General features: G+C 44.4%; 1 protein-coding gene and 1 pseudogene across 1 annotated transcript; both read left to right on the top strand.

Annotated features, from left to right (window-relative positions):
* The first annotated feature begins 632 nt into the window (after nt 1-632).
* LOC116646636 lies at nt 633-19,103 on the top strand (annotated as a pseudogene).
* A 4,353-nt stretch (nt 19,104-23,456) lies between these two features.
* On the top strand, nt 23,457-23,820 carry LOC116646727 (putative protein ZNF720). Its single transcript, XM_032427638.1, has one exon. The coding sequence runs from the start codon at nt 23,481-23,483 to the stop codon at nt 23,766-23,768; it is 288 nt and encodes a 95-aa protein (XP_032283529.1). The 5' UTR covers nt 23,457-23,480; the 3' UTR covers nt 23,769-23,820.
* Nucleotides 23,821-25,796: the final 1,976 nt, after the last annotated feature.

The following is a 25,796-nucleotide window of genomic DNA, read 5'->3' as shown; positions in this document are numbered from 1 at the left end:
TGGAAATGTAACCGCTCGCTCGTGCTCCCCACAACAAGAATACTTGGTCCTTGTGCGGCTAACACAGTGGCCGGGCTACCTCCTCATTAATTTTAAAGCACAAGGAAGATGAAGGAACCGAAGGAAACTGCTTCATGGAGGATGTTTCCAGACTCATCCATCTGCAACCTCATCAGTTCCCTGGGTTCAGATGCAAACTGACAGGCCCAGGAGAGATCAATGCAGGGAGTAGCTCCCGGGTGAGGATGCAGATGCGGTCCTGCTGCGCACGCCTCTCGGTGCTCAGAGCACGGAGGGTGAAGTGTCATGAGCCTGCAGGACTCACCGTGCACAAGCATTCTTTATGGGCCCCAAGGTCACACGTGCGCTCCTGCCATGGAAATCCCATGCAATCCAATCAGCATTCATTTCAGTATTTAAAGAATGCTGTTTTGGGGGCAATGGTTTTTCTGGAACCTTCTGTGGAAACCTTGTGGTTTTTCCAGAAAAACCACAAAAGAATAGAAGCACTTTTCTTGAGAAAAAAGAATGGGTTTCTTTTCTCAAAAACCTTTCTTGTTTCTCTTAGCTGCTGTTTGTCAGTATATGTATACACTGAAGGTCTGGGTTTGTACCGACCACTGGGTACTTCGATGGCCATGAGCGACTGTCGACGGAGGGAATCGGGAATACACAAGGTGCCAGAGAGCTGGCTTATCCGGGCATTCGTACTGGCGCTTCCCAGTTTCCAGATTTATGACCGGTTTCCGCAGTGTAAACTGCATGGTCCACGTCAGGGGGTGATGGAGAACATGCACTCGGGTGCCCGCCGCACAGTGCCCGGCACCAGGTAAGCGCCCACGGTATGGAAGACAATGTGGTTCCTGCCTTCACCTTCCCCCCCCGCCGTGAGAATCACAGAATTCATAATGAATTATCACGTTTTCCCACATCTGTTACTTCATCTTGCTTGTGCTGATGACATGCCTGTCTTTTAAAAACACAGGGCTACAATTTTTTCTTTCGGTGTATTGAGGCTCCTGGCTCATCGGTTTATAGATCCCCATAGAAATATCCTGAGAACAAATAGTAGGAAAGAAGAGCAGCTTTTGGTGGAAACATTTTTTAAAGCAAGAATGTCGTGCCAGGCTCTCCGCACACGTCCTCTGCTCCTCACTGTACCCCTACGAGGAGAGAAGTGGTCACGCAGCTCACGTCTGAAGACACCTTCCTGACTGACCCTCTTCAATGTCATCACTAGGTCACCGTGGAACGTAGGACTCAAGCACCCCAGGGGTATCTTACGTCTGTAGAGAGGAGCGATTCATGCGGCTACCAGAGGAAGCGGTATTTTTAAAAGACAGAGAGCCCTAGATCCATTCTGTATCCCTATTATTCAATCCCACAGCTCATTTTAGGAAAATATAAACCCCTAAAGAGAAACAAGGGTTCCATAATGTTGTAGCATCACAGAGAAATTCAGCCACAAGCCCAGTAAAAGAAGTGCAAGAAATAATGAAACCTTATTTCCCACCCGATGGACTGGGAGTGCTTAAAAGACCAACGGCGCGGGGTTGACGGGGTCCAGGCAAGGCCCAGCCCTGCCACCGTTGGGGGGGGGGTTCTGCCCCACAGCAGCTGGAGGTGACAGCTTGGGAACAGGCGGCAAAACTTTAATAGGCATCCGTTTTGAGTCACTTCTAGAATTTATTCTAAAAAGATAATCAGGCAAATCTGGAAAAAAGTAGATAAAGTGATTTTTATCGCTATGCTGTTTTACAATAAACTTAAAAATAGGGGAAAGCTACATCATGAAACCATCAACCCGAACATCCATTCCTCACCCCCGAGTTCAAAAGCCCTGAAGGAACAGCAGGGCCGCGTCTGGCCTGGCCCGTCCTGTGTCTCCGGCGCTGGCCGTTTGCCACGCTGGCTCCTCTCCATTCCAAGAAGCAGACCAGGCTCCTGCCCACCTCCACAGTGCTCTTGGTGCCTAGGAGGCGCTTCCCCCTTCCCATTCCAGGTCCTCGTTAGGCCTGTGTGAGCACGTCCGACCCAGACCACGGTCGCTCTGGTGTGTCACGGCCCCGTGGCACCTGGCACCGTCCTACAAACCGCTCACACACGCCCCTTTGTCCTCTAGCATCTCCGTCTGTATCTGTGTCTCTATGTCCTTCAAACCTCCTACCAGAACATAGTAGATGCTCAGTGAACGCTCGCTGAGCTAATGGCTGACTTACAGAGCCGGCTCCGTCTCTCCTGACTCTGTGCCCGGCTCAGCACCAATTGCAGTTCAAGCAGCGTCAGGACAGGCTCGTCTCCGAAGGCTCGGTCTATTGGCCATTCCAGCTGTGACGCTTTACCAGGCAGGTTTTTACCTTTCCAGCATCTACAGCGGATAAAGATGAGCAAAGAGCAATTGAAAATCGAAATTAAACTTCTATATCCACCTTTCATTTACCCCATAGAAATAAAAATACAAGGGCGTCTATGATTTCAATGCTCTGACATTCTGGAGAAGGAAAAACCCTGGAGCCAGTAGAGAGATCAGTGGTTTCCAGGAGCTGGGGGGGTGGGGGTGAGCAGGTGGAGCACAGGGGATTTTTAGGGCACTGCGTCTACGCTGTATGACACTGTAGGGCCAGATACACATCATCATACATGTGTCCCAACCCACAGAACGCACACCACCAAGCATGACCCCGACGTGAGCCATGCACCTGGGTGAGGATGATGCATCCATGCAGATCCATTCAGTGTAACAAATGCACCATCTGGTGGGGATGTTGATGGTGGGTTCTGGGGGTGGGCAGGGATAATGCGGGAAATCCCTGCACCTTCTTCTTAATTTTGCTGTAAACCTAAAACTGCTCTAAAAAAACATAGTGTTTTTTAAAATGCAAGGACACAAGTACTTACTGATGCATTGTTCATAGTGACCAAAGGTGGAGCTCAATTAAATGCTTTTTAAAGGGTGCCAAATAAATTCAGGTTCATGGAAGACCAACCAGAACAGAGCATTTTACTACCCCGCTTTCAGAACAATGCAACGCAGCCCCTTCCCCTGTGAACAAGCACGTGGGTAAGCACCTGCGAGGTGAGCGTCCCCTGAGTGCACCCATGCGTGCGCCGAGGGCCGCAGGCCACGGGGTCGCCACACCTGTGCGGACACACGGATGGGTCTCCAGAGGGACGAGTGGAGAAGACAGCAAAAAACAAAAAAAGAGAAGTTTGAAAAGCAGCATTATGACATGATCCTTAACGCACTGATTTAAAAACGTGTGTGTGTGTTTGTGTGTGTGTGTGTGTGTGTGTGTATTTACCTTCCCATCTTGTCTCTCATCGGGTTCACCAGACAACAGCAAGTCCCCCGTTGTGCTGATCCCTCAGAAACCACCGTCTCTCCCCAGAGCACACTGCGCAGACACCGCTTCGTAGCTGGACGTCCAGGGACTGTCCTGGATAAGACAACGCTTCTGCAGCGCAAGCCCCCAGTTGCCACTGTGACCTCACCCAGTGAAACTTTCATTTTTCTTTCCAGCGTGTGCTTCTCCTTGGAGAAACAACTCTGTAAATGTTTGAAGTTAGCACTGCTCTGTATGCTGAAGAAAATAGGGCTGCACAGAAAACCGACTCCAGGACATTACACATCAATGCAGTCTGAGGATGAAAGTAGGACAGAAAAGCAGCTCTGCCCATGGTGAGATGCCCGGGCCATGCAGAGCAAAGGGAACCACCACCAGAAAAAGAAGATTTCGAGGGAGGGCATTTGCCAGGCGAGCCGAGAAATGCAATTGTGCGAATGGGGACGATTAACCTTGCCCATATCTTATTTAAACACCCGTAGATGCAACTCATTGCTAATTGCCTCCTTTGAAATGTTCTTGGTGGCAAAATGTTCAGCATCATCCCAGCCTGGGGACATACTTTTCTCATCAAGATCCTCACTGACTGTTCTGACTTTTACCTCATTTCAAACTTTACTTTTAAAGTTTGATTCCAGATCTTCAACTGTATCGGAAAGTGTTTAAATATGCTTAGTGTTTCTGTTATTAAGTACCCAAACTTGGGGGAGTTTAAAAGAGCAGCTGATGATATGATTTTAAAAACTTGTAAGAGAACGGTTGCTTATTTCTGGCTCCCACTTTCCCAAAAAGGACAGGCTAGGCTTTGAAGGTCGGTTTGCCTGCCCCACCCAGGGCCGCCCTCAGATTGGGGATCCGGGGTTGGGAGCTGCTTGTCGAGGGCTGGGGCAGGCGGTCAAGCAGGAGTCTGCACTTCCTACGCCCCTTTCTAGGGCCCTCTGGTGTCCCGGCCTGTATCGGGACAGACACCGAGCTTGGGCTCCACTCTTGGCCCCGCAGTCTTAGGGACCAGCACGGTGAGGAGAAGCGCGGGCTAGCCTGGAGGAGGCTGCCCCCTGGTGGTTAGTCTAGCGCGTCCTGCCCTGCTCATTCCCACCTTGGCACCCAGAACATCCTGACGGCATGTGATGATGATCCGTGTGCTTGCGTTTATCATAACTACCCGTGTCCCCGTTAGAGGGTAGGCATCTTTGCCTTTTTGCCCATGGAGGCGTTCCATGCACTCACACACTTCTGGCTCAGAGTGGGTGTTAGTGAATGTTTGCTGGCTGAATGGCCCGTTGGGACACAAATCACGGACGGCCAGAGATGACCAGCTCAGGGACCGCCCCCTGGCCAGCATCGATGTCCAGGATGCCCTGTGAGCACCTGTGGTCCCGTGGGTTCTCGTGCCCCAGCCCTGTACTCTCAGGGAAATGCTGGGTCAGCGCCCCCCCCAGGAGCTCCAGTCTGTCGGTGCATCGGTAACCATGAACACCATTTATCTGTCATGGCTGGCTCGTGACACGGAGACACGAACAAACAACGTGTGAATTCCCAGGGGCTTCTCTTCTGCGCTTGAGATGAACTATTGCTAGACCGGCCTCAGCACATCCCCAGATGCAAGGCCCACGACTCCTCCAGACTGAAATGCCTACTAACTGTAGGGAAGCACAAAAGACCCCAAATAGCCAACGCAATCTTGAGAAAGAAGAGCAACGCTGGAGGCATCACACTTCCTGATTCCAAACTATATTACAAAACTGAAGTAATCAAAACAGGTTGGTACTGGCGTAAAAACAGACACACAGACTAATGGAACAGAAAACCAAGAGCCCAGAAATACACCCATGCTATATGGTCAACTAATCTATGACAAAGGAGACAAAATATACAAGGGGGAAAGACAGTCTCTTCAGTAAATGGTATTGGGGAAACTGGACAGCCACATGGAAACGAATGAAACTAGACCCCTATTTAAATCTTACGCAGAAAGTCAAGTAAAATGGATTAAATATTTAAACATGAGACCTAATCCCATAAAAACTCCTAGAAGAAAATATAGGGGGTAAGCTCCTTGACAATGACTTTTTGGATTTGACACCAAATACAAAAGGAACATAAAAATAAGCAAAACTTAAAGGCTTCTGCACAGCAAAGGAAACTATCAACAAAATGAAAAGGCAACCTACTGAATGGGAGAAGATATTTGCAAATCATATATCTGACAAGGGGTTAACGTCCAAAATATTTTAAATAACTCAATAGCAAAAAAAAAAAAAAATCCGATTTAAAACAGAGGTACTGAAGAGTCATTTTTTCCAAAGAAGACATACAGACAGCCAACAGACACATGAAATGATGCTCGACATCACTCATCTCCACAATGCGAATCAAAGCCACAATGAGATATCACACCTGTCAGAACAGCCTTCATCAAAAAGACAAGAAACAACAGGTGTTGGTAGGGATGCGGAGAAAGGGGAACCCTCTTACACTGTTGGTGGGAACGCAAGCTGGTGCAGCCGCTCTGGAAAGCAGTGTGGAGGTTCCTCAAGGAGTGAAAAATAGAACTAGATCCAGCAATCCCATTCTGGGTACATATCCACAGGAAATGAAAATAGGATCTAGAAGAGATATTTGCACTCCCATGTTCATTGCAGAATTATTCACAATCCAAGATATGGAAATGACCAAAGTTGTTTGTCCACCGACAAATGAAAAGGTAAAGAAGGTGTGGCCAGTGGAGCTGCCGACGGGGGGAGCCCCAGGACTTGATCTGGAGGCACAGGGAGCCAGGACTGTCCTCCTCAGCCTTGGTCTCCGCTCCAGGCACCAGTCCACATGGTGCTCCTCCTCCACGTGGTGCTCCTCCTACCCCCACGTGGGCTCAGGCTCCCTTACACCAGTTCTAGACCAGGACGGGGGTCTGCAGGAGCCACAGACCAGGATAAGCTCTGTCTCACTCCTGGGGTGTGATGGCCAATCTTATGTGTCACCCGGCCTGGACCACAGGGGCCCAGGTATGTGGTTCAACACTATTCTGGGCGGTTCACACCTGAATCTGCACACTGAGGAAAGCAGTGAGGGTGGGGCTCAGCCGTCCACGGAGGCCTGGATAGGGCAGAAAGGGGAGTGACTCCCTGTGTGCCTGACTGCTGAGCGGGACAGGGTCTTCTCCTGCCCCCGGACCAGCAGGTGCCTCTGCGCTCTGGCTCTCAGGGCCTATGGCTCAGACCCACCCCCAGCTCGCAGGTCTCCAGCCTGCCCACTGCATTTCAAAATGTAAAACAATGTCCCTCTTGTCCCATCAGATTTTTTTAATTTTGGAAAATATAGATATTTTTATTAAAAGATGTCATTTATAATAGCATGTAATGGTTTATTATTCTCATTTATAAATAAATAGTTTCCAATTTCTTTAATTTTTAGGATGAATATCTGTAGCCATAACCTGCATAAACAAAAATCTGTGGGATCCTCAATAATTCTTAGGAACAGAAAAGAGGCCTGACATCAAAACTCCCACTACTAGTCTTGCAGTACAAGTAACAACCAAGTGCTTCTTTAGTGGGCTCCTTCTGTCTGGTCCTGAATGGTGTGACGTGTTTGGGGCCAGGTGGGGTGGTTCTGTAGGGCGGCGACGGCCAGGCCGGACTACCTCTCGCTGAACCGCGTGTCCGGCGTGTTGCTGGTCAGGGCCCCACAGACAGGACCCCCTGCTGCAGCAGCTCGCCCGCGGCCCTCACCTGCCAACCCCTCGTGGGCTCCGGCTATGGCCCGCTTGCCCCAGAGGTGTGTGTGTAGCTCCCTGGTGAGAGGCCCTGACTTCCGCGGGACGGGCATGCCAGCAGGGGCAGAGGCAACGAGGATGGACGAGTGTCCCGTCTGCTCTCGTGGGCTCAGCGTGTGTCCGCTGCTGCCGTCCTTCCCTTGTATCCGCTTCAGGCCAGCTGCACATCCCGGGAGCTGCAAGCTCCAGCCGTGCCATGAAGACAGCTGCCGTGGCCATGCCCCTGGGGCAGCCACTTGTTTGTCAGCCCCTTGGGGTCAGCAGGGCGGTGACCAGAGCTGGCCGACGGCGCGACGAAGAGCACGTGCAGACACAGGAAGGCGTGGAGGGAGGCTGTCCGGGGAAGACAGGATGATCTCCTCACACTGACGTTATAGGTTCTCGCGTTTGGGCTCCTGGTGTCCCCTGTCCCTCCAGAGGCTGCCATGACCAGAGGGTGGCACGCAGGGCCGGGCTGCGCAGAAGAGGCGCCAGCAGGCCTCCTCTGGAGGAAACTCCTCAGGCTGTCAGGTGGAAACACATCTGCTGGCGGGTCACGGAAGCTGGTGGAAGGTACCTACGGTGTCGTTCTGGGCATTCGTGCAGGACAGACGGCCTCAGTGGGGAACAAACCTTCACAGGCACGTCTACATCCTACCTTCCCGCCCTTCCATCATTCGCTTTCACTTTTGTTTCTCGAGTGTTGGTTAAGCTGAGTGGCCTCCAAGTGACCAGCACACGTTCTATGGGCAAATACACACATTTTTCTATTCGAGGACTGTATCAGTTACCTAACGCTGCATAACAAGTTACCCCAGAACAGAGCAGGAGACCAGCAAGCGTTTATTAACTCAGAGAGTCAGAGGCTTGGAACGACTCAGCCGCGTCTCTTTGGCTTCGGATCTCTGTAGGTTCCAGCAAAGCAGCGACTGGGGCTGCGGTCATCTGAAGGCGTGAAAGGCTGCAACATCTACGTCTAGGCAACAGCCACTTCGAAGTCAGTCGGATGGCTGCTGGCCAGAGGCCTCATCAGGCGGGATGGTCCGCAGGATGGCTGTGGCCACAAGGCAGCTGGCTTCCCCAGAGGACAGAGCCACACTAGTGCCTTGTGTAGCCTAATCTCAAGGGGCACAACATCACTCCTGCCACACTCTGGACACGCAGGACAACCCCACTGTGAGAGGCTGACACATGGGGCATGCATCCCACAAGGTGGGGCCACCGGGAACCATCATGGAGGCAGCCACTGGGAATCCATCCAGGGAGAGACGGAATCATGACTACACAATCCCCAGGCAAAACAATTAATGATTCTTTATATTTATTCATTAATACTTGACTTTCATGGGAAAAATTGAGACATCAGCAAGGGAATATTATCATTTCTATTTTGCAGATAAGGAAAATAAAACAAAAGAGATCTTTGCCACCAGGTTACAGTGCACCAGCTGGGTCCAGAACTCTTAGCCGACTGGGTTCCCCTGGTATGCCCATCACAGAGTGAGGCAGTGAGAGGCGGGGATGCAGCTCCCCACGGAAAAGGATAAGGAATGGCCAGCAGGCAGTCGATAAAGAAGGGCTTCCACTCTTTGAAGAGAACTCCTACACAATCCTCCCCAGCGACTTGTAGTGAGTGGTTCTCAAACCCTGCCCCCTCTCCCTGCCCTGAACGAGGTGTCCTGCTGATAAAACTAAATGGTGCCAATTTTTTGCCCCTTCGTATGCATACACAAATATTGGATAGAATTTTCCCAATTTTGAGTTTTTAATCCTACATTTTTCCTAAAATCTGAAACCTGGTACCAATTATCCAACAAGAGCTGGCAGAAAACAAACGAATGAATAGCAAATGACTGTTAGAAAAACCAGACACAGCAGGACATTCCATGAAATGCCTTGTGGTATTTCGTGATGTGTTTTCACATGTGCCCGAGATTACTTCACGGTATGCAAATACACATTCCTAACTTGTATGTTTCATTAAATGAATTGGTGTTTCTGGTGGTTCACCAAGGAGTCCAAGACCATCTGGAGGTCCACTTCCTGAGCAAGATCACACCACTGAAGATGAGACTCATTCCAGCTCACTACAGCTCCCTCCTAATAAAACGCTGATCTTTGGCTTCCATGAACAAATATGTTGGGAGAAATTTAAAACATTCTTCCCCAGAAGAGTACAGATTAGGACAATGTCTGCCTGGTATTCCCCAGCCTGCTTAATTTTCTAGGACCACAGAGCTCTCCTCCCAGTGAGCCATCCAAGAAGGAGAGTCTTCCCACCACCTGGAGATCTGTTACCTTCCTGTCTGACAATGTCATGGGCAAGCCTGTCATCAGCAACCCTGAGAGGCTATGGGCTCTTCCAGGGTAGGAATCCTACATCCTTAGCTCCACACAGTACCTGATACAGAGTACCGGGGCGTGGAGAGGCAGCTTGTAATGACCTGTTAAAATAACGACTGGTTCAGAAGTCTCTGAAGGCTTGATCCTATTCCCCATCCTTTCTCATTAAAGCCCTCTCAATCAGGATTTAGCCTACAGGCAAGTGATCTGAAGGACTGTTTTTCTGTTTTCCCAAGAATGCTCCATAGCTAGTGCCCTGTAGGAAGAGAGGAGATAAGCTGATTTTTTCTTTTTTTTAGAGAGAGAGAGCGTGTAAGCAGGGGGATGTGGGGGAGGGGCAGAGGGAGAGAGAGAATCGTAAGCAGGCTCCGGGCCCAACACAGAGCCCAATGCGGGACTCGATCTCACGACCCTGACACCATGACCTGAGCTGAAATGAAGAGTTGGACACTTAACTACCTGAGTCACTTAGGCGCCCCGAGATAAGCTAATTTACGACACATGTTGGTTGCCTTAGGGCAGTGGGCTTTATTCTAGCGGGCATCCTTGTCGAGAAGGGCCCACTGAGGTCTCCCAGCTAACCTGGCTTGTGGTGGGAGCACACAGGGTGGGCTGGGGTCTCAGCTCTGCCTGAGAAGGAACACGGAACCACGCTCGAGCTCCCTCAGTGAGCACAAAACCTAAACTCCACGAGCACAGAAAGTGGACCCATGCTTGCCAGACACTAGGGGCGAGGGATGGGGAGGACTGCACACGGCCACAAGGGACCCTTCTGAGGCTCTGGAAATGTTCTAAAATTGGATAATAGTGGTGATAGTTGCACAACTCTATAAATACACTAAAAATCACTGGGGCTGTACACTTAAAACAAGTGAAATTTTATGGTATGTGAATTTTATCTCAAAAAAGCACTGTAAGAAAGAATATATTTTTCCATAAACATCTACTGTAGAGACTCTAAGCAGACAGATGTGAAAGGAAAGAGCTCAGGATGAAGGGAACCACAGGCTGACTTAGGGCCAGAGTCACACCATTGCCAAAAACAAAGATGGTGAACACAGCCATGTAGTAATACAGATTTTTTAATGTTCTCACTCCAGCGGTTTCCTCACCACATCCTATAAATGTGTTCAATTAAAAAAAAAAAAACAACTCCCTCAAAACTATCTCCCCTCCAGGCACCACATACCTACTTCCAGTCATGGCCAAGCTTCTCAAATGTCTCTGTTTTCAATTCCTACTGATCCATGCAATCCTTTATGCAACAAGTATGTAGCAAACATCTATCCTGTGACCAAAAGTTTCCTCAGCATGTAGATAAATAAAATACAGAACCTATTTACTCTTAAGAAACTCACTCGTGGGTGATGAGAACAAAAATTGTCAGAGTAAGGAAATCCAAAAATCCACATCTGCATAAAAATCAATGAAAAAAAAAAAACAGGCAAAATAAACTCATTTGGAACTCTAGAATCTACGCAAAACCATGCAGTAACCTGGGGGGCACTTATTCCAAAAAAATGCCTGAATCTCCATAAGCAGCATTTCATATTACCCTAGCCCATCCCCCAATGCGTCAATGAGTGTTAGCCTTTAAAATAACAGTCTGCATCCCTGGGTCAGGCACCAGAGGGGGAAGAATGGACCTTATTTGCAAAGAATTGCCATTATTTGATCTGTCTGGAGGTTCCCTGGGAGACATGCTCTAAAGGCTTGGATTTCTGGCCTCGTGATAAAGCTGCTATCTGGGGCCATTTGTCGAAAACCTTTCTAGGCAAATGTTTTAGTCACTGATGCATGAGGTAGTGGATAACAGATCACAATAGATTGGCTAAAAGGTGGGGGTGGAAAGACCAGGGAATGAGGAGCTCTGGGTATTGGAATAAGGGCTTTGAAAAGCCCCCACATATTTCTGGGAATCTAGAAGGCCACATGCATGCCCAGGGCCGTGTAAAGGCTCAGGAGAGACCATAGCTCTCACCTGTGGCTGACCTTGAGGCTCTGTAAAAGCTAAGTTAAGCTAAGGTGTAGTTGTGAACTGTCTCGTTGATTGTTGAAGCTATGCCCCAACACAGAGCCCCTCAGCAGAGACGGGGAGGGTTTTTTGGTCCCGGTCATCTAAAGAATCTCTGCTGAATGATCAGCCGACCACTGAGCTAATAGAACAGAGAGACTCCAGCGGCCACACTGACAAAGAACACAGACTTTACAAAATTAGTTCAGAAAAGTCACCAAACAGACAACCAGTACTACAATAAGAAGCAAAAACAACAAACCTGGGGAAGGGGGAAAATCCAATGCTGTCCCATTATAACAGACAAAATGTAAAGTTTTCAACAGAAGTTATAAGGCATGCCAAGGAACAAGAAAGTGTAGCCCAGGGGCACTTGGGTGGCTCAGTCGTTAAGCGCGTCTGCCTTCGGCTCAGATCATGATCCCAGGGTCCTGGGGTCGAGGCCCGCATCAGGCTCCCTGCTCAGCAGAAAGCCTGCTTCTCCCTCTTGCACTCCCACTGCATTCCTCCTCTTGCATTGTCTCTCTATGTCAAATAAATAAATAAAATCTTAAAAAAAAAAAAAAGTATAGCCCATACGCAGATGGTTAAGAATCAATCAGTAAGAACTAACTGAAAAAGTCCAGATGTTGGACTTACTATTAATAGCATAAAGTCAACTATTTTAAATATGCTCAAAGAGATAAAGGAAGCACTGTGTGAAAAAACTAGAGTATGGGAAGGATGGCCCATCAAATAGAGACTATCAATAAAGAGAAAGAGATTATAAAAAGAAACCAACCAGAAATTCTGGAGCTAAAATTAGTACAATAACTAAAATGGGAGATTAAATAAAATTGTTCAATAGCAGACTTGAACAGGCAGAAGAAAGAATCCATGAATTTGAAGATAAGACAATTAAGGTTATCCAATCTGAGGAACAGAAAAGACAAAAGACTGAATACAAATTAACAAAACCTCAGATATTTGGGGGACACCATCAGGCACACCGACATATGTCTACTGAGATTCCTAGAAGGAGAAGGGAGAGAGAGAGAGGTAGAACATTTACTGGGAGAAATAATGGCTGCAAATTTCCCAAATTTGATTAAAGATGTGGATCTACCGACCAAGGAGTGCAACAAAATCTAAACAGGATAAATTAAAAGACAGCCACACCAGATATATCATAATCCAACTACTGAAAGCCACAGACAAAGAATCCAGAAGCATGAGAGAACTGACTCATCACATGTAAAGCATCCTCAACAAGGTCAACAGCTGATTTATCATCAGAAAACAGAAAGGCCAAAAGATAGTGAGATGATGTACTCAAAGTACTAAAATTTAAAAACTGAAAAGCAAGAATTCTATATCCAGTAAAACTAACCTTCAGAAGTGGAGGAGGAGACTTCCGGTTTCTGATCCAGCATATAAGGAACCTGGAAGCCATCACTCCTATCCTCACAAGAAGAAACTGAAAATCGACAACTGTTCTTAGGCCGATCAGAGAATTGAGGTCATGGGGCAAAGCACTGCTCAAAAAATTGGAGATGGGCAGGAGCCATGCCAGGTTCTCACAGTGAAGATAGAAAAATCATCTCCTGCTTATGACAGGGTGAAGGGAAAGTAGCAATTCTGAAATACACCCAGAGCACCTGTTCTTTTTTTTTTAATTTTTTATTTAAATTCAATTTAGTTAACATATAGTGTATTATTAGTTTCAGGGGTAGAATTTAGTGATTCATCAGTTGCATATAACACCCAGTACTCATTACATCATGTTCCCTCTTTAATGCCCATCATCCAGTTACCCCATCCCCTACCCACCTCCCTCCCCTCCAGCAACCCTCAGATTGTTTCCTAGAGTTAAGAGTCTTTTACTAAACTTTAGCACACTAAACTTTAACTCCCTCTCTGTTTTTTTCTTATTTTATTGTTCCTTCCCTTCCCCTATGCTCATCTGTTTTGTTTCTTAAACTCCACATATGAATGAAATCATATGGTATGTCTTTCTCTGACTCATTTCACTTAGCATAATACCCTCTAGTTCCATCCACATCATTGAAAATGGCAAGACTTCATTCTTTTGATGGCTGAGTAATATTCCATTGTGTATATATACCACATCTTCATTACCCATTCATGTCAATAGACATCTGGGCTCTTTCCATATTTTGGCTGTTGTGGACATTAGAGCACCTGCTGTTTACACACCCAGTCCTCAAGAGAAATTATATCACCAGATCTAACTGATGTGATTTCCCAAAGCTTATCACTTGGGGGGATAAAAACACACCACCACAGCCAGCTCTAGCCTTCCACAGAAGAAGGGGAATACCCCAATCCAGCTCCTTCTGGCCTGTCTCATCTAAGGGGGTAAAACCCAAAGAACACTTGTAGAGATCACGGCCCTGGGGCAGAGGTAGGGGGGAGCTCACTAAAAGACTGAGGTCTAATCATAGGATTATAAAATTTTCTCTTATATAATAACTGAGGAATACAAGGGAAATAACTACATCTTTCAGGTTTTATTTAAAAAGAGTCTCTAGGGAAACCCAAACACACAGGAGAGACAACAACAGGGACACCAGAGGAACTATCAGCCTCTGACAGCTACAGCAAATGGAGCCAGTAGGCACAGCCCGACTCCTAGTCAGAGAAACATGAAGCTGCACACTAAACACCCATTTGCCTCAGTTCCTTTCACCCAGTACAACATGTCCAGCTTTCAGCAAAAAATCACAAGGCATGCAAAGGAACAAAACACAGTTTAAGGAAACAGAGCAAGCATCAGAACCTGACTCAGATGTGGAAGAGATGTTGGAACTATCAGACCGAGAGTTTAAAACCATGATTACTATGTATAACACTCTCATGGAAAAGGTGAACGACATTCAAGAACAGATGGCAATGAAAGTAGAGAGATGAAAACTGTAAGAAAGAATTATTTTAAATAGCAGAAATCAAAATAACACTGTAACAAAAGTTAATGCCTTTGACTAGTGATCAATAGATCAGAGTGGCTAACGAAGGAAGAGACAGTAATAAACTTGAATAAATGCCAATAGAAAATTCCAAAACTGAAATGCAAAGAGAAAAAAAGTAATAACAAGGATGGGACGGGCTATCCAAGATCTGTGGGATAATAACAAAAGGTATACCATGCCAATGATGGGAATGCCAGAAGAGAAGAAACAGAGAAAGAAATGGAAGAACAGAAAAAATACAGAAGGCAGGGTGACTGAGAATTTTCCAAAATTAAGCAGAGACACCAAACCACAAATCCAGACAGCTAAGAGAGCATCAAGCAGGGTATATACCTTTAAAAATCTATGCCTGGGCATATCATCTTCAAACTGCAGAAAATCAAAGACAAAGAAGAAATCTTGGAAAAAGCCAGAGGAGGAGGTGGAGGGAAACGTTACACATAGAAAAGCAAGAAAAAGAATTACACAGGACTTCTCTTCAGAAGCCATGCAAGTAAGAGAGTGGAGTAAAATATTTAAGATGTAAAAAACAAAAAACAACACCAACCTAGAATTCTGTATTCAGCAAAATTATCCTTCAAAAGTGAAGGAGAAATAAGGATCTCCTCAGACAAACAAAACTGGAGGGAATGTGGCACCAAGAGATGGGCCTTGCAAGAGGCATTAAAAGATGATCATCAAAAAGGAAAATATAGGCCAGAAGCTCAGGTTTAAATAAAGCAAGGAAGAGTGTTAGAGAAAGAATAAATGAAGGTAAAAATAAAATATTTTATTTTTCTTATTCTTAATTGATATAAGAGAGAAAGAACAGTTTGTTCAAAATAATAATAGCAACAATAAATTTAGTGACTGTAGTTTACCGCTCAGTGAAATGAGTGGCAGCAATGTTATGAAGGGTGTGAGGGGAAATGGGAGTACTCTGTGTAAGGTACTGGCAGTACTCATGAAATGGCACAGTGCTATTCAAGAGCAGATCTGGATTAGTTAAAAATGCGCATTGCAAACTCAAGGGCAACCACTAAGGAAAGTAATAAAAGAAGTATAATTGAAATTCTAAAAGAGAAGGCAATTAATATAAGTAAATGTTCAATTAAAACCAGAGAATGCAGGGGCGCCTGGGTGGCTCAATCAGTTGAGCGGCAGGCTCTTGATTTCTGCTCAGGTCATGATCTCAGGATCCTGGGATCTAGACCCACATCAGGCTCCATGCTTAGCAGGGAGTCTGCTTGAGGATTCTTTCTCTCTCTTTCTCTCCCTCTCCCTCTGCCCCTCCCCCTGCTCATGTGCTTTCTCTCTCTCTCTAAAATAAATAATCTTTAAAAAAAACAGAGAATGCAGAAAAAGAGTGGAAGACAAAAAAACAAAGAACAAAAGCAACAAATTAAAACAGAAACAAATATGGCCAATGTTAATCAAACTATATAAATTACCCTTTTAAACATCCATGATCAAAATATACCAAATAAAGTACTGTAGGACGGATTTTAAAAATAAGACCCAACTACATGTTTTCTAAAAGAAACCCACTCTAAATACAAAGACACAGATCAAATAAAAGTGAGGGGGCTGGGGCGCCTGGGTGACTCAGTCCGTTAAGCACCAGACTGTTGATTTCAGCTCAGGTCATGATCTCAGGGTTGTGAGAGTGAGCCCCATGTGGGGCTCCACACTGGGCATGGAGCCTGCTTAAGATTATCTCTCTCCCTCTGCCTCTCCCCATCCCTGCTCAAGCTCTCTCTTTCTCTCAAAAAAATAAAATAAAATAAAAGTGAGGGGTGGATAAAGAGAAACCATGCTAACACTCATCAAAAGAAAGTTGGAGAAGCAGGCACCTGGGTGGCTCAGTCAGTTCAGCATCTGCCTTCAGCTCAGGTCATGATCCCAGGGTCCTGGGATCAAGTCCCCCATCAGGGTCCCTGCTCAGCGGGGAACCTGCTTCTCCCTCTGCCTGTTGCTCTCCCTGCCTGTGCTCTCTCTCTGAAAAATAAATAAATAAAGTCTTTAACATAAAGAAAGAAAGTTGGAGTAGCAATATTAATTTCAGACAAAGCAGATGTCAGAGCAAGTAAAATTATCAGGATAAAGAAGGGCATTCATTATATGATAATAAAGTAGTCAATTCTCCAAGAAGACACAATAATCTTTAATGTACGTGTACCTAAAAACAGAGAGTCAAAATACATGAAAAAAAACTACTAGAATTAAAAGGAGAAATGAATGAGTCCACTATTGCTGTTGGACATGCCAGCATGCCGCTGTCAGTAATGGACAGATCCAACGTGCAGAAAATCAATAAGGACACAGTTGAACTGAACAACACCATCAATCAACTGGATCTAAAGGACATTTAAAGAATACTTTACCAACAACAGCAGAATATACATCCTTCTCAGGCTCAAACAGAACATGCACCAAGATAGACCACATTCTGAGGCATAAAACACATCATACATTTGCTCTCTGACCACAACGTAATGAACTAGAAATCAGTAACAGAAGGGTAGCTGGAAAATCCCCAAATGCTCAGTGATTAAAAAACACACTACTAAATGGCAAATGGGTCAGAGAAGTCATAGGAGAAATTTTTTCATATTTTCAACTAAATAAAATACAACTTATCATAATTTGCAAGTTGCAGGGAAAATAGTATTTGAAGGAAAATTCATATTGTTGAAAGCTACACTATAAAAGAAGAAAGATCTAAATCAATCATCTAAGCTTCCACCTTAGAAAACTGGAAAGAAAAGAGAAAATTAAATCCAAAGTAGTAAGAAGGAAAGGAATTGCAAAATTAGAGCAGAAATTTATAAAATTGGACAGAGGCAATCAATAAAGAAAATCAACAAAACCAAAAGCTGGTTCTTTGAAAAGATCAATAAAATTGACAAACCTCTAGCCAAGTTACCAAAAAAAAAAAGGACACAAATTACTATTATCGGAAATAAAAGAAGGGCCATCACTATAGATCCTATGGACATGAAAAGGATAACAAAGGAATACCATGAACAACTCTCCAGCCCTAAATTTACTATCTTATATAAATGGACCAAATTCCTTAAAAGACACAATTAACAAAAACTCACACAGTCTGGAAACCAATCTGTACCATATTACAGAGAAATGGAACCCAACCACATGCCTAGGCACTGAGATTACTGTGTTAGATCAGCTTGCACATGGACTGAAGCTGACCTTTGATTTATCTGGCTCGCCTAACCCTGGGGGTGGTGGGGTAGGAGATGCTAAATTTGAGGCAGGATACAGGCAGAAGCCCATCAACCTGAACTACCACAACACCAGGCCTTCAATTCAAGGTGCTGTGTGCTGAGTTACCAGGGCTGGCTGGCTGGCCAGCAGATGAATTTTGAGACCACAAAGTCCCCAGTGACCCAGAGCAACTTTGCAGTTGGCTACAAGATGGATGAATTCCAGCCTCGCATCAATGTTAATGACAGGACAGAATTCAGCAGCTCCTTTTGCCAGAAGGTGAACAGGAAGTTGGAAACCTCTATCAATCTCGAATGAACAGCAGGAAATGGTAACACTCACTTTGGAATAGCAGCCAAGTATCAGATCGACCCTGATACCTGCTTCTTGGCCAAAGGGAATGATTCCAGCCTGATAGGTCTAGGGTATATTCAGATCCTAAAGCCAGGTATCAAACTGATGCCATCAGCTCTGCCATGAAGCAAAAATGTCAATGCCAGTGGACACCAGGCTGGTCTGGGACTGGAATTTCAAGCATAAATGAATACTAGACAGTTGTTCAGTTTAAAACTATTTTGCAGTATACTTAACTTTGGAACATAGTGTACCTTTTAATATTGTATGTCCAGGATGCAATTTTGTTGAACATCATATTAGACCTCCAGGTTAAAGGTGATTTAGCTTGAAGGTTACAAAGGTACATAAGAAATCCGATTCCAAAAACATCCTTTCACCTGTAGTCTTGGGGGGAACTTGGTGGCCACTCTAAAGAGCTCAGGTTTATTTTTTAGAGAAATGGCTGCCGGTGGAAGCTGATAAAATATAGGCACTTTAAATCTGTATTGAGTAAATGAATGAAATTGTGACTTTCTGAGAATCAAACTGGGTTTCCTGCCCTGAATGAGGTGAGGCTCATTGTTTGATGCTGTGCACAAACTCGTCTGAAAGGAGTTTTTAGACAGAATCTTCATGACCTCTTTCTACCCTACATCACCACCTCTTACTCCATCCTCCTCAAAGTGGTCGTCAGGGAAAGTAGCTGTTTCCTCTGTGCTGTTTTGGGGTAGAGAGGGCGGACGTGATGAAAGCCACGACTCAGGACTTAATTCTCTCTCTTACGGATCTGCTGCCTTTGCACCAGAGTCTGACATAGCTGCCAAGAGTTCCAGCTGCAAGATGGGAAGAGTGTATCACTGTAGTCACATGGTGACAACCTTTGGGATCTAAATCAGACTTCTGTTGCATGATCACCACTCAGCTGGCTTTTTAGAAGTTTAATGGGTTCATTTTAGTCTTCCCTTTTGTTTGGAATTAGACCCTCCTCCTTCAACTGCTTAAATTATCATCACTTAAAATAAAACTTGAATAAAATATTAAAACTGGAGGAGAGCCTCAGGATGGTCACTCTCACCACTCCTACTCAACATGGTACTGGAAGTCCCATCTCGAGCAATCAAGCAAGACAAAGAAAAAAAAGGTTTTCCAACTGGAAGTTTGGCATTGTTTTCAAATGATGTGATCTTGTATATTGAAAATCCCAGACTCAACTAAAAAACTGTTGGATAACCAATGAATTCAGTAAAGCTGCAGGCTATAAAATCAAAACAAAAACAAGTTGCATTTCTATACACTAACAATGAAATATCTGAAAAACATAAAACTATCCCATTTACAGTAGCATTAAAAACAATAAAATACCTAGAAATAAATTTAACCAAGGAAGTGAAAGATCAATACAATGAAAACTACAAGACTTGTTCGAAAGAAATCAAAGAAGACACAAACAAATGGCTCATGGATTAGAAGAGTTAATATTATTAAAAGTCCCTGATACCCAAAGCTAGCTATAAATTCATTGCCATCCCTATCAAAATTGCAACAGCATTTTTCACAGGAATAGAGTAAACAATCCTAAAATTTGTATGGAACCACAAAAGACGCCAAATAGCCAAGGCCATCACAGAAAGAACAAAGGTGGAGGCATCACACTTCCTGATTTCACACTACTACAAAGCTATAGTAATTAAGACACCACGGTACTGGCATAAAAACAGACCTGTAGATAATGGAGCAGAGCAAAGAGCCCAAAATTGAACCCCTGCTTGTCTGGTTAGCTAGTATTTGATAAGGGAGCCAAGAACATCCAATGGGAAAAGAACACCACCACAAATGGTGCTGGGAAAACTGGTTAACTACATGGAGAAAAAATGAAATTGGACCCCTGTCTTACAATACTCACAAACATTAACTCACAATGGACCAGAGACTTAAACAGAAGACCTAATACCATAAAACTCCTAGACAAGCCCCTCGACGTTGGTCTTGGCAATCACTTTTTTGATATGACTCCAAAAGCACAAACAACAAGGGACTAAATCAATAAGGGGGGCTACATCAAACTTCAAAGCTTCTGCACTACAAAAGAATCAGTTAACAAAATAAAAAGGTAACCTAAACAGTGGGAGAGAATATTTATAAGCCATGTATAAGATAAGAGATTAAGATCCAAAATTTACAAAGAACTCATACAACTCAATAACAAGAAAACCTAACAATCTGATTAAACAATGAGCAGAGGAACTAAATAGACATTTTTCCAAAGAAGACATCCAGACAGCCAACAAGTACATGAAAACGTGCCCAACATCCCTCATCATTAGGGAAATGCAAATCAAAGCCCCAATATCACCTCACACCTATCAGAATGGCTGTCAAGAAAACAAGAGATAATAAGTGTTGGTGTGGATGTGGAAAAAGGGGAACCCTTGTTCACTGTTGCTTGGATTGTAAACCAGTCCAGCCACTTTAGAGAGAACAGTATGGAAGTTCCTCAAGAAATTAAAAACAGAATTGCCATACAGCTCAGCAATCCCACTTGTGGGTATGTACCCAAAGGAAATGACAACAGGTCATGAAAGAGACATCTGCACCCCCATGTTTATGGCAGCATTATTCACAATCACCAAGATACAGAAACAATGTAAGTGTCCATCAGTGGTGAATAGATAAAGAACACACACACACACACACACACACACACACACAGTGGAATTCTGCTCAGCCATAAGAAAATCACATCCTGCCATTTGCAACAAAACAAATGAGCCCTGAGGATGTTATGTTAAGTGAGATAAGTCATACAGAGAAAAACAAATCCTATATGATATTCCTTGTATGTGGAATCTAAAAAAAACCTGAACTTAAAAAGACAGAGTGGAAGAGTGGTTACAAAGGCTGGGTGTGGGTAACAGTGAAATGTTTAGAGGTTGTTCAAGGATGCACACTTGCAGCGTCTAGATAAATAAGTCCTAAAGATGTAATTAATACCCAGTACAGGGGTTACAGTCTCCCCCCCAAAAAACTATTATAAAAATTAAACTTGATAAGAAACTAGGTCTTAATTATTCCCATCACTAGAAGAAATGGAAATTATGTGACCCAGTAGAGGTGTCGGCTAATGCCAGTGACGGTCATATTACAGCATAATGGCTTCAAGTTAGTGTACTACACACCTAGACTCACACAGTGTTGTATGGCAATTATGTCTCAATGTAAACAAATAGGAACACAGATCTTCCTCCCTCTCCCCGCTCTGTCCCTTACTCCCCTCTCCCCCTCCCCTTCCCTCTCCCGCTCTATCCATCTCTGCCCTATACTCCTCCCTCTCCCCTCCCCCTTTCCCCTCTCTGCCCTCTCTCCCCCTCCCCATTCCTCCCACCCTCTCCCCCCCCCACCCTCCCTCTCCCTCTCACCCTCTCTCTCCTCTTCACTCTCCCTTTTCCCCCCTCACCCACCTCCCTCTCCCCGCAACTCTCTGCCTCCACACATGCCCCAAGGAAAGGCTGTGTGAGCACAGAGAGATCTTGGCCATCAGCATTCAAGCCAGGAATAGACCTCTCACCAGACAGAACCTGAGCACATACATGCTTCTTGTTCTCCTCCTGCCTGTCCAGGAATTTCTCCTCCATCTCCTCCATGAGTCCCCTTTGCCCACCCTTGGAGAAGTGTCCTGTTCTCACCCCCTAATGTCTCCTTGGACCCAACTGGCCACTGCTTGGTTCCACTCCACCCCTCATACTATCTATCTGGGGCTTCTCCCTTGCTCTCCTGAGTCATATGTCTCTCTGCCCATAGGATGATGCAAACTGGACACTCCCAAGCTGTTCAAGTTCAACACAGCTGACGTTGGATTCCTCATCTTCCACTGCAAACCTCCTATTCTGCCCACATTCCCTGAAACATGTAACAGAAGAACTACAAACCTATTATTAAGCCGTCCAACCCCGTCATCCAAAGCACAACCCTGGAAGCCTCTGCTGCCCTCACCCTCATCCTCAACACTCAGTATCCAAGGGGCCACTGAATCCTGTGGATTATTCTCCTGATATGGCCCTTGCTTCATCCAAATCTTCATCATTTCTTTCTGGACTATTATTTTAGTTGCCTACATGGATTTTCCTTTCTTCTCCCTTCAATTCATTCTCCACATTGCAACCGAAGTGATCTTTCCAAAACCCATGTGATCTTGTTACTCCAAAAAATGCTACTGAAGACACACACATATACATGTGCCTGCACACAGGTGCACACACGCATATGTAAGTCATGCCAAACACACTACTTTAGTGCTTAAACACTGCTGAACACTGGAAGGCTAAAAATGGTGCTTAAACACCAAAGTAGGGAAGGCTAAAAATGGGTTGCTCCACTTACCCACCAAGTAGTGCTTTCTTCCAGAGCCAGCAAAAAACCCCACTTTTTGTAAAAACTTCCCTTAAAGTTTCTCTTAAAGCCCCATAGACATGATGATACCCTTTCTTGGGCCCCAAACCACCCCTCCAAGCCACATCTCCTCCCTCATACCTTGGTCAACCCCTAAGCTATCAACATCTCCCTCAAACTCCAAGGCCCTTGAAGGATGGGCTGTCATGTTCATTCCTATGTACTCAGTGCCTACATCACTGTCTGACGTGTGGTGCGAAAGAGCTCAAGAGATATTTTGGCTTTATTAATGGATTGTTAATGATAAGAATATTATCCCAGACACTAACAGCAGAGCCTGCTACTTGTTCTGAGAACAGCATGGTCTCCACACCACAACTTAATCTGTGTACAGAGAACTCGGAGAAAATAAGAAGAAAATATCTGAAGTTTTGGGAAAGGCTAAAAGATCATCTTCAACTTGAGAAATGGAGTCTGGGGAGGGATTTAAATGTATCTTCAAATGAATTCCATATGGTGAAAAGAAATGCTCTTCAGGCCCAGGAGACCAGGCCTCTCTGCTCCCAACCATCTGTGGGAACTTGGCCTCACTGGGCCCGTACTTCTGCTCCTGTTGTATCACAAAGCTGTGCACTGAGCTCCCTTGCAGCACTGGTGCTCTGTGATTCCATACCTACACTTTGCAAACAGTAAATATATACAAATATCAACTATTGCATTGCACACCTGAAAGCAATATGATGCTATGTCAATTATACCTCAACTTAAAAAAACAGGTGAAAGAAAAATATACAACTGTCAGCACAAGGGACTGTTAGATGCAAGAAAGCCTTTCCCTGGAGCAAAACCTGTTTAGGGTGGAGCAACCTGACAGGGTCATGGAGAATTGTTTCCTGAGGCTCTGATTAGCAGCCATCCTGAAGGATTTGTGTTGTCTTCTTCCTGGAGGTGGTGGTGATGCTGACAGGGTAGGGTTGGGGTGGGTGGGGGAGTGAGCCAGATTCCCCAATCCTGAACCTTTCTGATACTTTGATAAACTTTACATGTCAGAGAACAATCAGTAAGATGAGTCATTATGGATGAATCTCTTCTGACAAAGAAATCTAGAGGACAAAGTGAAAGAAGAAGAAATGGCCAGTTCTCAGGGACTGCTGACATTCAGGGATGTGGCCATAGAATTTTCTCAGGAGGAGTGGGGATGCCTGAACCACACTCAGCGGGAATTGTACAGGGATGTGATGTTAGAGAACTACGGACACCTCCTCTTCCTGGGTCTTATTGTGTGGAAGCCAGACCTGGTCATCTTTTTGGAGCAAGAGAAGCAGCTCTGGGATGTGAAGAGAAAGGAAACAGTAGCCATCCATCCAGTATATTTAGTGGTCTTCATTGAACTGAAGCTGGATTCCATGCAGCCTTGATTCAGTCTCTTGGTTCCCATATGAGGTGTGCCTCCTCCTTCTTTTTCTCCACCACCTAGAAAGGAATCATTTTTATCACTCTTTGGTTAAACCTGAGAGATAAATGAGCTGTATCTTCAAATGGCACCCAGAATTTCCTGCCAAAGCTGTGCATAGAAGCTTCTTTCCAAAACGTGGCAGTGGGTAGATATAAATATAGTGCCCTTGACAATTTACACTTAATGATAGACTGGAAAAATGATGGGGAGAGTGAAGGGCATGAAAGATATCATGAAGGACATATCCAAACTGAGACAACTGTCCATAACATGAATCTCACTGCCCAAAATGATGAAGGATATAAAACACTTTGGAAAACATCCCTTCTTAATCCTGCTTCTTCTGCAAAGCAGTTTGTTTCTGTAAGCAAGGGCTTAAATCAAATGGTCAAACATACATATCTGGAGAACGAAAAGTTGGAAAATCTGGAAAGTTATCTAGTTCATGCTGAAAATAATTATTTGAACCATTTTGAAAGTAGGATTGGATTGACATTTGAGTCAAATATTTCTGAAAATCAGAGATTTAAAAATGAAGAACAAAGTGCTATGTGGGATCCATTTGAGAGGTCCTTCACCAAGGAGTTGACTCTACAGAATTACCAGAACATATTCAATGAAAACAGAATTGCTCAATGTAGCGAATCTGCAAAAAAAATTTAACCAGTGTTCAAATGTTTATAAACCTGTGAGGACTCATTTTCCAGAGAACCATTTTAATTTTGATAAATTTGAGGAAGTCTTTTATCAAAGCTCCAACCTTATTATATATAAGAGTATCCCTTTGGGAGAGAATCCTTATAAATATAACGAATATGGGAAATCTGTTAACCAGTCCTCCAATGTTGGTGATTATCAGAGAATTCACATGGAAAAAAACTCATACAGATGTAATAAACCTGGGAACATGTTTAGCCAAGCATCAGGACTAAACATACATAACACAGCCGCTACTGGACAGAAAACTTACATTTGTGAAGAATGTGGCAAAGCCTTTGACTGGCACTCAACACTATCTCAACATCAACCAATGCCTACTAGAGAGAAACCTTACCAATGTGAAGAATGTGGCAAGGCCTTTAACCAGCTCTCAATGCTTACTCGACATCACAGAATTCATACTGGAGAGAGACCTTACATATGTAAGGAATGTGGCCAGGCCTTTATCCAGCACTCACACGTGCGTCAACATCACAGAACTCATACTTGATGATGGAAACCTTACCTAAGTAAAGAATGTGGGAAGGCCTTTAATCACTGTTCAACCTTTACTCATTACCACAGAATTCATAGTGGAACAAACATTACAAATGTAAAAGAATGTGAGAAAACATTTAAAGACTACTCACCCCTTACTCCACATCAAAGAATTCATAGTGGAGAGGAACCATAAAGTTGTTAAGAATGTGACAAGGCCTTTAAGCAATGTTAAACCCTGCTTCCTGATCAGAGAATGTATGCTGGAGTGGATTTTGCAAATACAAAGAATTTGGCCTTGCCTTTAATAAGAGGTCCAGCCTCATTCAACATCACAGAATTCATACTGGGGAAAAAGTTAGAAATGTAAAGAACAAGGGAAACTTTTAAACTGCTCAACCCTTTTCTGTATCTCAGAGTTTATACTGAGGAGAAAGAGTGCTCGCTTCGGCAGCACATATACTGAGGGGAAAGATTACAATATAAGGAGTGTCACAGGCCTCTAGCTGGAATTCACAAATTGCTCAACATCTTAGTTATCATACAGGATAGAAACTGTAAAATGCAGACAAAGTTGCAGTGCCTTTAACTGGAATTCAGTCTATACTCAGTATCCCAAAATGCATCCTAGATTCAAACCCTAGAAACATAATGAATGAGGAAAGACCTTCATTTTAAATATTCACTGTAGCAAACACCAGAGAATACATAAATGAAAGTAACTTGAAAGATGTAAATATTTAGAAATGTATGTAAGTGAACATCAAATGTCAATATCACAGAAATCAAGTAG

This window comes from Phoca vitulina, unplaced genomic scaffold (genome assembly GCF_004348235.1).
Source record: "Phoca vitulina isolate PV1807 unplaced genomic scaffold, GSC_HSeal_1.0 scaffold37, whole genome shotgun sequence".
NCBI classification, from domain to species: Eukaryota; Metazoa; Chordata; class Mammalia; order Carnivora; family Phocidae; genus Phoca; species Phoca vitulina.
This window is presented reverse-complemented; position numbering and strand designations above follow the sequence as displayed.